At 40.2% G+C, this 13,052-nt stretch overlaps 2 protein-coding genes across 2 annotated transcripts; both read left to right on the forward strand.

Annotated features, from left to right (window-relative positions):
- The first annotated feature begins 538 nt into the window (after window positions 1-538).
- Window positions 539-9,904, forward strand: LOC117817844 (heterogeneous nuclear ribonucleoprotein A0-like). Its single transcript, XM_034690617.1, has 3 exons — window positions 539-2,751; window positions 3,078-3,192; window positions 7,844-9,904. The coding sequence occupies exon 3, from the start codon at window positions 8,040-8,042 to the stop codon at window positions 8,973-8,975; it is 936 nt and encodes a 311-aa protein (XP_034546508.1). The 5' UTR covers window positions 539-2,751; window positions 3,078-3,192; window positions 7,844-8,039; the 3' UTR covers window positions 8,976-9,904.
- On the forward strand, window positions 583-2,300 carry LOC117817845 (heterogeneous nuclear ribonucleoprotein A0-like). Its single transcript, XM_034690618.1, has one exon. It carries the CDS (start codon window positions 643-645, stop codon window positions 1,555-1,557), a length of 915 nt encoding a protein of 304 aa, XP_034546509.1. The 5' UTR covers window positions 583-642; the 3' UTR covers window positions 1,558-2,300.
- Window positions 9,905-13,052: the final 3,148 nt, after the last annotated feature.

A 13,052-nucleotide genomic window follows, 5' to 3' on the forward strand; every position in this document is an offset into this window, starting at 1 on the left:
ACAATAATTGTCTTCTGGATGTAGTGGAGTAAACGTAATAAGTTCCATCAAAAATTATATTCAAGTAAAGTACAGATACTCAAAAAATGTACTTAAGTACAGTACTCAAGTAAATGTACTTTGTTAGTGTCCACCACTGCTTATTAAACTATAAATTCGGACAGATAAGAACAGAATTAAAACCCCACAGAAAATCGTATATCAAATGTATATGTATTTGGTATTTACATTTTATCTTCTTTGATAAATGTGTTTAATGATCATAGTCGATCTAGGCTTTCACCGTTACTCAACCATAAACAGCGTAACCCGGGGCTATGCTGAAAATATGAATGGATAAACATGGAATAAATGTGTATCCGTAACAAGATTACATGTCAGGATATAACAACAAGCAATAAAGCGTATGTATAACATATGGGTTATGTGGTTTTAAATGACGATTTGATGGTTTATAGCAGATTATCGATTATTTTCCTCCTAACAAAAAGAACAGACCCGGAAGAGGCGCAGCTGAAATTCAAGCTGGCGTGACGTCACAGCGCGACGAGTATAAAGCCAACTGCGTTCCGAACCTCCGCCATCTTGAGCTTTGTTCGCGGTGAAACTGTTAGTTCCTAACTGTCTCACCATTTTTCAAACATGTCTGACCAGCTTTGCAAACTTTTTGTCGGCGGCCTAAACGTGGACACCGACGACGATGGTCTGCGGAAGCATTTCGAGCAGTTCGGTACGCTAACCGACTGTGTCGTGGTGGTGAACAAGCAGCTCCAGCGGTCCCGTTGTTTCGGCTTCGTGACCTACTCCACGCCGGAGGAAGCCGACGCAGCCATGAGAGCTAGGCCGCACACCGTCGACGGCAGCGACGTCGAAGTGAAGCGGGCCGTAGCCAGGGAAGATGCGAACAAGCCAGAGGCGCTCGCAAAGGTGAAGAAAATCTTTGTCGGAGGCCTGAAAGACGACATCGAAGAAGAACACCTGAATGAGTATTTCTCTCAGTACGGCCAGGTCGAGAAGGCCGAAGTCATCTCCGAGAAGGAGACCGGGAAGAAGAGGGGATTCGGCTTTGTCTACTTCGCTGATCACGATGCAGCCGACAAGGCGGTTGTGGTTAAATTTCACACCGTGAATGGACACAAAGTTGAGGTGAAGAAAGCCCTGACAAAGCAGGAGATGCAGGCAGCCGGTAGAGGGGGGATGCCACCAAGAGGACGCGGCAGAGGCATGAGGGGAAATCAAAATGGCTACAGCACTAGGGACTATGGGGGAAACTACGGCAGCTACGGAAATGGCGGAGGCTACGGAAACTGTGGCGGCGGCTACGGTGGTTATGGCGGACCATACGGAGGTGGTGGTTATGGAGAACAGAGCAGCGGCTACGGGGGTGGAAATGGCTACAACGAGTTCGGCAGCGGGTATGGTCAGCATTCATCCGGGTATGGTCCAATGAAGACGAACTTCGGAGGCCCGAGAAACACTGCTCCCTACGCCAGAGGCGGCGGCGGAGGTGGTGGCGGCTACCCAAGGGGTGGTGGAGGAGGCTACGGCGGCTATTAAATGAGACTGCACGATGGAAAATTCACACCAGCCCAAAACAACCCCTGCCATTGGTGACCTCCAGCCAGGATTTGGAAGCCACAATTCAAATTCAGATCGTCTGCCCGTGAAACCCCCACATCGGCAGACACGGACACAGAGACCCCCCTCTAATCATTTTGAAGACCTCAAAGCCCGAACAGGTAGGAAGGTCACTTCCCACAAAGCCTGATAATAACGAGCAGCCGATGTTGCCGTTCAACTAGGACACGTTTCAGATGGAGAATAAAACAGTGGTTCTTTATTATGTAGTTGTTAAGAGTATTTTTTATTTGCGTTCACAACTTTTGATGTAGGATTGTTTTTTTTGCTGACCAGTATAATATTTGCATTTTAATTAGTTTGTTATTTGGAGTAAAATTTAGTGTGATTTCGATGTATGAGGACGAGAAAGCATGTTTTGTGTTCTGTTTTATTAGCTGTCATGATTAGAGACATTTGTATAATTATTTTACTTGGGTCATTCAGCAAAAAGGCGACCACGTGACACATCAGGATCCTTTTTTTTCCTTGTTTCCTTCCCTAAAAACTGTTTCTCCTCATGCGTAGTTCTAGCTTCAACCTTAAATATTGTTCATTTTTCATTACCTGTAGCAATATCTCATGTATATTGTATACTTTTATGTCTGGAGAACAAAACCTACTGTTAAAACTCTTTGGTATGCTTATGTATGTTCATTTTAAATAAAACGTTCTACCACTTAGCTTAGTTATTTTACTTATTTAACCAGGCTTCCTCAAGTTTATCCACAGGTTTTATGTGCGTCATCTTGATCTTTTTTTAGTTTCAAGGCAACTTTACAGGCACAGTTTATTCCCTTACTGCAGGTGGGTGAAATGAATGGATGTAGTCTACCCACGGCCAATGCATGTAGGCTTTGTAGGGTTTGACCATGTTTTTAAAACTACCTTTGCTAACTACTTTATTATAATTTTACATTTTGAATACATATCTGTGGACTTGAGGGCTCTGTTAATTTACCTTTGATTATTCCTACATTTAGGTGTTCTTACTCGTATTCCTGTAGGCTATCCCAGCGAATATAGCCGTAGCAGTTTGTTTGTAGGCTACAGCAGGACCCTGTTGATTACCTGGGGTCGGTTGTGATAGGAGTCTGAAATATCTCTTTAGGATATCCGCTCCCAGCAAACTAGGTATGTAAATCAACCTGTCTTCACTCTGTGTTGGTCAACTATGTATGGTAACTCTTAATTAGATGGTGCACAAGTGAGCCATTATTTAATCTTTATCAACTCAACTTCCACCTTAATAACTCAAAGATTCATTTAGCTAATATTAAAATCTAAACAAAAGGGGGGGTTACTGAATTTGGTCTTTAATTTATTATAAAGTGGGTGGACTGGGGACCCAAATTTGTTCCAGCATTTAAATGAAACAATGGAACAATTGCATTGGTGTCTCATCCTGTGAGCTTTGAATTGTCCTGTCACTCACACTCTTCTTCTCCCATCTCCCCCAGGTTGCAATGGTAACCTGGGCACGACGGCATCACCCTTAAAGTTGATGGGGGGTGTTTGTCTCCATGCTGACGAGAGGAAAGCGGACACTGGTGGTGCCTTCTCCTTCCCCCTCAGGTGAAGTTGGTTTTTACAGCAGGATAGCACAGTGCTCAAAAGCAGGTCCAGGTGTTCACTCCATCGTCCAAATCGTCGGTTCAAATAAAAGACGCAAACAAAGGATCGTTTATCAAACCTCTTTATTATGTATGCCAGAGAAACCAAGTCCCTATTATATGTTAGTATTTATGTGTTCTGATTAGATTTGCAGGACTCTCCTGACCTCATCCAGAGCGTTGAAAATGGAACAGAAAGAGAACCAATTCAAGCCAATGTTGACTTGGGAGCAGAGTTTGCATTCTGTGCTATGAGGAAAGCACTCCTGGGATTTTGAATAGTGTCTTGTGTTAATGTGAAGTGTACAGAGTAATGTTGAATCTTGACCAGTAAGTGGTTACATTTATACAAGCAGCTCTTCTGAAAGATGGTTGACCGGAATCTCTTTGTGCATTAACCCCTTACTGTGAATCAAGAAACAAGAAGCACAGCTGTTGTCCAACCATACGAGTGTGGAAAATGTCAAATTGTCTTAAGACAACAGGGAGTTTTACCCTTATGGTGATGAATATTGAGTATTACTGTCCACATGTACATAATGTAAGTAACTTGAGAACCAGCCGGGCATGTAACTGCTGCCTGCATCTGCTTGGAGTTATGCTTATTTTAAAACCTGAGTCTGCAGAATATTATGTTACTGATAACTCTTCCTTTTTAAACAGAAATCTAGACGTTGGACATCCCTCTCAGGATGTGCTCTTACTCGTGCATGACCTCGGACCTTGAATGGACATTTAAAATTGTTCTTATCTTCTCTTACCTTCTTTAGGAGTATCGTGGTTGCAATGACTGATGACCTCACAGAGAAAGGAAACGGCTGTTATGTTGGCCATGTTTGTTAAAATCTTTAATAAATTATATATTTTTATACAAAAACACTTGTTATGTTACGTTCTTATATACTGGAAAATGTGGTTGCATGTATCTCTTTGGAAAGTTCATTAAGGAGTGACGAGGTAGTGACCAAGGTTTGCCGATACAGTGCCATAAATCTACGCTGGGCAAGGACGCCTTTTTGGATCCATGAATCCCTGAGGGCACTCAATGAGTTTTTGAAGTACTGTAATGTGTGATTTCTTCACATTTCTGGTGCTGCGAACCCTCCAGAAGGGTTTGTAAATTCAATTATATAACAAGTGCATTTGGATGTCTTGCACTTGCAGTTGAAGTAAGAAGGTTACAGAATCCTGAAATGCAAAGCACGAGCATGATGGTATTTTAAGATGCCCTGAGTTAACCTGCGGGTAAAATGTTTTCACCAATGTAATCACTTGATGTGGATTAGGGTCTGCAGAGGATCTAAAATCATACACTGAGGCACCTGTCAACTGGTCTCTGAACACGCAGAAGTGAATATTTAAAGCAATACCGACATATAAAGGTGGGTTTTGGGCAGTGATTTGAATCATGGCAAGTTGGTACAGCCCTGGGTTGATGAGGTGAGGATATGTTTTCCCAGGATCAGTACTGGAGAGAGGAGGTTGGCATTGGAGGAGTGGATTCTGCTGGCAAGAGTGTGCAGAGGAAGCAGGTCATTGAGGAGGGAAGGGCCTGGTTATGGAGGGGTTTAAGGTCTGGAGGAGGACTTTGAACTGTGTGGGTTAAAGAATGGAGAGAATCAGCAGCAGCAGGAGCGTATTTCACATTCTTTTATTGGGCTTTTCCTCCTTTCCACAAATGACTGCTCTACAGACTATGTTTGATATATTGGCCTGCATGGCATCAGCAGAATCTGCAGCTTACAGAGACCTGTACTGACATTGCACCAAAATATATTTATATGTAAGGTCCTGCTTCACGGCGTAATGCAATTTTTAATAAAGTACTTTATGACAAATGACATGTTTTTTTATCAAGCATATTCTCCTGTCTGCACCTCTTCAGACGCCAGGCCAGCCAAAATTGAGCCTGCTACCACATTGACCCTTACTGATAAAACAGTCAGGGCTTCATACCAACGGCCAAATGGTGTATCTGCATTGGCATATGATCCAAGGCACCATCTGTTTGGTCAGATGTTCAGATTCTGGGTTAGGTAAATAATTTTCTTCCTAAATGCAGTGCTAACATATATGATGTGTTTACTGCTAATTAATTGTGATGATAAAAAAGGAATTATTGGTAGGTACAGTTCACAAACTGTAAAATAAAACGGATATACTTATTTATATTTAAGTGTTTGAGTTAAATAAAGCAGGGATACAATGGAAACTTCAATCTTGGGTGGCAACATTGTTTCCTGAACCACATACTACTGTGTACTTGCCCCCACACCATGTTAACAATAGAAAACATGGCGTTTAAAGTTGTTTCTGGTTTCCTTAATAGACACGTTTCAACGTGCATTAACCCTTCAGCAGATGTCTTGTCTAGTTTCGCCTACTGTGGCATGTCTGGCTATTAACCTGCAGTCGTACAGAGTAATAAAGAGCTGTATTTATTTTACATTGTGCATTTGAATGAATTGGACATTCGTTTTCTGTGAAGTCAGTGAGAGTAGTTTCGTGCTTGAAGTGAGGGACATGTAGGAAGTGAAACATCTTTTCTCTCTCTAAAGAAAAGACATGGAGGCTACCACGTGATCATGTGCTATAGAGGACATGGTTTCAATGCCCAGCTGCATTATTCACAGCCATAGAAAACCTTCACATGGAGGTCATTGCAGGTTTTTTTTATTCGAAACTAAGTCCTTGTTTGTCTTTCACTGTGTGGTTCAGTTTGTTCAAGACCTCCGTGAGCTGCCCTTCCCTCCGAAATCACACGTGAATAAACAGAGGACATACTGTAACTCCAACGCTTAGCACTTTTCAGGCATGGTTGTGTCCAGATACCACTGATCCAGACAGCTTAATCTCTATGATAATTTGGACAATCTGCCCTGGAGATGTTTATAGGGGGGGATAGTACACATAACACCGAAAACAACTTTCAGATTTCTGTCTAATCTGTTCAAAATCCCACTAGCTTCAATGCTACTCCTTAGCTTAATGGTGTCTGTTGCACTGAAAGAACACACGGTGATAGAAGGTGATTAATACATTCATGAGAGCGTCGTCATACCTCTAGTTGTTCTTTTTAATGGGTTAATTCATCAAACATTTGAGTTTTTGTTGCACTATATTGTTTTATTGTGTTTTGAGCTAAAGCAGAAGAAATTTGAACTAGAGATGTGACGTTCGAGGACGAGTAGGTCTTTTGAACGGCTCTTTTAACTGAACGATGAGAACCGATTCGCAGTTGCAAGCAGTTCATTTGGGAGCCGTTTTTCTACAATTCTACAATTTCATTAAGCAGACGCTTTTGTCCAAAGGGACGTACATATGGAGCCAAAAGGATGACTTTAATGTTTGGTATTGAAAATAAATGTGGCATTGAAAACACACCCTGAAACTGAAAAAAGAAACATTGGCATTGAAACACAAAAATGAACTGTATCAAAACAGGTATTGGCATTGATGACATTTCACTGAAGTTATAATCACAGACATCAAATCTTACAGATTATTTTTTCGATGATGTTTTTCTTCTTGTGAATGCAGATTCATCGAAAAAAGAATGTCATTGTGAAAAAAGCGACATCAAATAAATATAATATGATCGTCAATCAAAAACAAATTAGAATGCAAAAAATTGTAGGAATTAAATAATATAACATTTGATGTGTGTGATTTTAACTTCAGTGAAATGTTTTCAATGCCAATACCTGTTTTGATGCCGTTACCATTTTTTACAATGTCATTTCAATGCCAATGTTTCTTTTTTCAGTTTCAGGGTGTTTTCAATGCCAAGTTTTATTTTCAATACCAAACATTAAAGTCATAATTTTGGCTCCATACGTACAACACAAGCAAGAATTTAGACTGGAGGGAAAAACCTTAGTAAGGGCGACAAAGGGCGTTTTATATGCGGATTGCCAACGCTGCCTTCACGTGTCACCTGAGTCTCTGCTTCACACTTATTGTCTACACTTTGTTATTGTTTACATTAATTTGATGTGTATACGAGTCAAGGGGCTGAGCTCCTTTTTGTAAAGTAGTGGGTAGTGCAGTTTTGCATTCATATTTCTGTTATGTCCTAATTTTTATTCTAGTTTGTGTTTATATTTTTTATATACATATATATTTATTCTTATTTGTTATTTTTATAAATTTTTTCTGTGTTGTTAAAATGTTCTTGTTGGGAAAATTTTACAGTAAAGCTGTTTTGCATGGAAGTTATCTGTAGCCTGTGTAGTTTTTATAGTGCAAAAAAAGTTTTTTAGGTGAGGGAAAATTCAAAATATGGCATATGGCATCATCTTATGGAATGTTGACAATCCCAAATGAAATTATAATCAATATTTCAGAATAATTCCCACAAATAGAGTATATATATATATATATATATTGGTGGGAGTTGTAATTTTGAATTATTCTGATCCAAATCGTATCTTATAACTGCTTCCAGTGATTGTTTCCTTGATAAAAACGAGTTGAAAATTAAATAAATACAACACTGAGCCAAAGAGACAGTCTTTTGAACGGCTCCTCAAGATTCGGTTCCCTTCAAAGAGCCATAACTCCCATCTCTTGCAAAAACGCATTTAAACCATGCCACCCTGTCTCCTCAACAGTTGAACATAAGATTTCCGACACCCCTTGAAGGCAGCAGTGACGGGATTCGTCCAGGAGCCACTGAGGGTGTTGAGTTTTTCAAGATGACCAATCAGCGGCCGATACGTCTTAGTGAGCCACACGGCCCGCCCAGACGTCGTTCATTGAAGAAGAGGGACAGTCTCGGTTCACCCTCCTCCTACAAGAAATTCAATCATGTCGGCGAAACTCTGCAAGCTTTTCGTCGGTGGGCTGAACGTGGAGACCACTGATGATGGTCTCCGCGCGTATTTCGAACAGTTCGGTACGCTCAGCGACTGCGTGGTGGTCCAGAACCAGCAGCTGGGACGGTCCCGCTGTTTCGGCTTTATCACCTACTCGACGCCGGACGAGGCCGACGCAGCAATGGCGGCTAAGCCACATGTCGTTGACGGCAAAAACGTGGAGCTGAAAATGGCCATTGCTCGAGAGGATGCTCAAAACCCGGACATCGTCGCCAACGTGAAGAAGATCTTTGTCGGCGGAGTGAAAGACCACATCGAGTCGGAACACCTGACCGAGTACTTCTGCCAGTTCGGCACCGTGGAGAAGGCCGAGATCATCTCCGACAAGCAGACCGGCAGAAAGAGGGGCTTCGGCTTTGTCTTCTTTGAGGACACCGACTCCGCCACCAAAGCGGTGCTGGCCAAATACCACATCATCAACGGGAACAAGGTGGAGGTGAAGAAGGCTTTGACCAAACAGGAGATGAACACCGGCGGAGGAAGAGGTGGAGGAAGAGGTCGAGGGAGAGGGATGCAGAACTATGGCGGCGGGAGAGGAGGTGGTGGCTACGGAGGAGGCTACGGCGGCAACTACGGAGGAGGCTACGGCTACGGCGGTGGTTACAACGGGGGCGGCGGCGGAGGAGGTGGAGGATACGGAGGGTACGGGGGTTACGACGACTACGACAGCCAGATGGGGGGTGGGTTCAGTAATGGTGGTGACTATGGAGATGGCGGCTACGGACAGCAGCACTCCAATTATGGTGCAGTGAAGGGGGCCAGCTACTCCTACAGGAGCCCGGGTCCCTACAACAGAGGCGGCGGCGGCGGTGGAGGGGCCTACGGCAGGGGGGGTGGAGGTGGGGGTGGATATGCCGGTGGCTATTAATCCCTCCTTTTATAATTTTTTTTTTTTTTTGAATTGTTCATGGGGAAATGTCTGATAACAGCGAACTTGAATGCACACACATCACTCACAAACCGAGGTGGGGGCTGAGGGGTCTTTGTTAAGTTCAGTTAAGGGGAACAGAGCCCATCACCCACGCGGAATGAATGAGACTGTCCCCTTGGGATCCCCCCCCCTCCAATTTGGTCTTCATCTGTCCTCTTATTCCACACATATGGACTTTAATGCTAAGAATTGTGAATTATTGTATTGTACTTTTGTTATGTTGGGGATGAACTTGTTTTGAAACGTTTGTAAAATGTCAGTCACTGCTTTTTCTCAAAGTTTGTCTTGCAAACCAGCCACATGTGTCTGTTATATTTTTTTCATCATGAACTCAGGGTTTTTAGTGAAGTGGGTGGCAGAGTCGGGCAGCATGGGACTTAACTGCGTGACTTTCTTGATCTGTAAAACACGTGACAAAAGTATTTTTGGAAAACTGTCCCGGCCTGTTTTTGTTACCTGTAATTATTTTCTTCCCGTCCCATTACTGGCTTTTTTTATTTAAGATTTAAAACAGTTTAATTGAAAATCCGAGTGTTCAGTTCACCCCTGTGTTATTCTGCTTTTATTAAAGTTTTTAATGTTTTGAAAAATCCATCTTATCTCTCAGTATTGTTTCATATCTTGAGGGTTACCTGCAGCTGTAGTAGCACTGTTGTGGAAGGGGTTCCTGAATCCACCACCAGGAGGGAGTGTCTCCTATAAAGTCCTGCATTTCCAGTTGATCAGCCATTTTATACCGGCAAAGAATAGCTGGCTGGTAGAACCTGATAATAGGCATTACTGAAAACTGAATCAGTAGTGTTCTTCAATGTGTTCATATATGTAAAAATGCAATCCTCCAATTCAATAAACAAAGATTAAACTAAGCATTGAATAAAACCCATAGTGGTTAAAGGACCTTATATATTGATAAATGAATGCATTTAAGCAATCAAGGGTGTCAATCTTAAAAAGTTAGAAAATCAGTAGTATTTTTCAAAGTAAAAGTTTTTTTTGTCTCACTCTTTGAATAACCTCATAAATCCAGACATGATACGAGAAAATTCCTCCTCCCTTTGTTCATTCATGGATACCACTGAATCTACCGCCTTCAGATAAAATTATGAAATCCACCAAAAATGGACCATGAACGAAACTGAATTCCAAAATGACTCATTAACAATCTCTTATAGATGATTATATGAGGACTTCTACAACACCAGTAGTTCTTGTAGGGCAGATAAGGTGGTGTGCTGATATCATTAAATATGATGAAAACAGTACAAGCTTTCACTCTGACTTTATTCCTGGGTACAAAAATGTGCACTCTAACTTCTGTGCTGAACGTGTGAGGGAAAGAGCTGAAGAAAAATAAAGGGATGTCAATACCAGAAAAGCTATAGATGATAGAATGAAAATTAAAGCAAAACTACATTACATTATTGCAGTGCATTTTAGGACTTATTTGGACTTTTGTTCCATACAAAATTCCTCTGTTTTTAGAAAAGAGGAGGCAGACATGTCTCAGACCACGTCTGGATCATCAAAGGTTTCTTGTACAGTCGAATCCTTTATTCAAATTCTCCCTATCTACAAATTTGTTCTTTTACACCATGTACACCAGTGTGATCAAATATTGTCTTACTGCCTTATGAGGTGAAATTAGCTACAAGAAACCATTTAATGTCAAAAGATGTAAGTGCATCTTTCATTTTTCATCACAGCTGAGAGAGTTTACAGTTGTGGCTCCAGGATCTGGACCAGACTTACCAGTTAAAATGTCCTCCAGGGTAAAACTTGATTGTTTGGCCTCATCTCCTTCACTCTGTGCAGCACGTTTGTGTTCTTTTACCAAGGCAACTCCATAAGAGTGAAAAAAATGTAACCACTATGAAAATATGTGATCACAACATTGCATTGTCTTTGTATGCCAAACATGCCCTTAGAATGAGCCCATACTGCAGCATGAGCCTCAGTGTTGTTACACTTCAGCGGTCTAAATTCCCTGAACAAACTGGCAATTAGTGAAAAACCAACTGACACTAATTGAACCAATCTTTGGGTTCCCAGGTGGTCTGTGGTCAGTTTTGTTCAGACTCTAATTCAGCTTTTCTTATAGTCTCTAAATGCCAAATACTACACTCACTAACTGTTGAGTTCATTTAAGAAAAGCCAAACTACCTTCATGTGATTTTTGTTCCATGGGATTGGTGTATATTGTCTTCATGCTTCTTTTTTTCTGGTGTGTTACTTAGTTATACAAATATCTTTTATTTATGCATTCAAACCTTTATTTATTCAGATTATCTCATTGAAACATGGAGTCCCATTTTCAGGAGAGACCTCCCTTGGAGTAACACAAACATAACACTGAGTGACACATACACAACAAAAAGGATCTTTTTGTGGAGCATACAACATTCAAATCCCGACAGACGCATAATATGCTGCAAAAGATGAACAGACTGAATTGCTAGGGAACAGGTTCCCAAAGGTGCTCTCTACATTGCCCCTAAAAGTGGAATCAAGTTGGACAGCTTCAGAGTCTGTTGTCATGTATTTCAGGTTGAGGAAACAGAACTCTTCACAATACTTACATAACTCAACTCTTAACTCATATTATTTGTATATTGCACCTTTCATACATTCAAGCATGCAGCCCAAAGTGCTTCACAAAACAACAGAGACCGAAAACAACAGGTAAAATGGAAAGGAAAGTGATAAAAAAATCTTAAAATATAAAATCTATAAATCTAAATCTATGTACCGTTAATCAGTTGTTCTCATCTTTCATTCCACTACATGGCAGTTACCCTGTGACTTGACACATTCACAAATAACTATTGAATCTGAATCGCACTGTTTCTTCATACTGTGTATGTTTGTTTAAATAACCTGGTGCAATTTTATCCATGCAATAACATACCTTACTATCTATTTATCAGATAGAAGTGTACATAGTGTGTATACATCTGTAATAGTTGTCATATTCTATTTTATTCTTTTCTATTCTTTTCTATTCTATTCTATTTTACCTTGTCATTGCTATTATTATTGTTATTATATTTTTTTAACTATGTTAGTTCATTGTTGTATTCCCCTGTCCCGTGTTGTAAGCTGCTGTAACAAAAGTATTTCCCCCAATGGGGGACCAATAAAGTATATCTTATAAAATAGAATAAAATAAAATAAAATCTGAGAAGTAACAGAAAATAAAATAATTACAAAAAAATAAATTAAAATAGATCAGATGAATGCCAAATATATATATAAAAAACTATATTAAATATAAATAAAACAAAATAAATAAAAATTATGCTAAAATAATGGTCATAATGATAATAATGAAGTCCAGGGCTAAAAGGAAATTACTCCGAGTTAAAAGCCAGATTGAAAAGGTAAGTCTTAAATTTACTTTTTCTGACTTGAACTTTAATCTCAGAATTTTTACATTTTTCTTTTTTTTTATGATTTGAAATTTATTCGTTTTTACAAACATTCAAATAAAGACACAAATAATGAAAATACAATAAAAAAAAATATATATATACAAATAGAATAAAACAAAAGACAAAGCAGAACAGACAAATGACAAAAAACAACAACAAAAAACAAACAAAACAAATTCAACCAAAAAACATAAATTTGAAAGATTACTTACAGCAAAAAAAAAAAATCTCATAATAATAATAAAATAAAAATTTTGACTTTAATTTTTATTTTTCTAGTGGCCCTAATCCTCTTCCCTAAGAGTATGACAAAAACATTGTGTGTGCTGTAGCCTCCTCAGGATATGCTGCTAGGGATGCACCGATCCAATCCTGGTATCGGCTAGATCAGACTAAAAAAGCTAGATCGGATATCGGTGACAAGGGGCCGATGTATAGTGCCGATCCATATGGCAGATATATTCATCTCAGGTCTATGCTTTTCTGTGTTTACAACAGCCATGTGCGTTGCTCCTACATCATCAGCACTGGCCGGTCTGTGCATTTTTGCCCGGTGGAGCATGATGGAGGATAACTTCAGAGGCTC

This window comes from Notolabrus celidotus, chromosome 8, assembly GCF_009762535.1.
Source record: "Notolabrus celidotus isolate fNotCel1 chromosome 8, fNotCel1.pri, whole genome shotgun sequence".
In the NCBI taxonomy this organism is placed as follows: domain Eukaryota; kingdom Metazoa; phylum Chordata; class Actinopteri; order Labriformes; family Labridae; genus Notolabrus; species Notolabrus celidotus.

Coding starts and splice junctions, on each gene's coding strand:
- LOC117817845 (XM_034690618.1), top strand. CDS start 643: ATGTCTGACCAGCTTTGCAAACTTTTTGTCGGCGGCCTAAACGTGGAC.
- LOC117817844 (XM_034690617.1), top strand. CDS start 8,040: ATGTCGGCGAAACTCTGCAAGCTTTTCGTCGGTGGGCTGAACGTGGAG.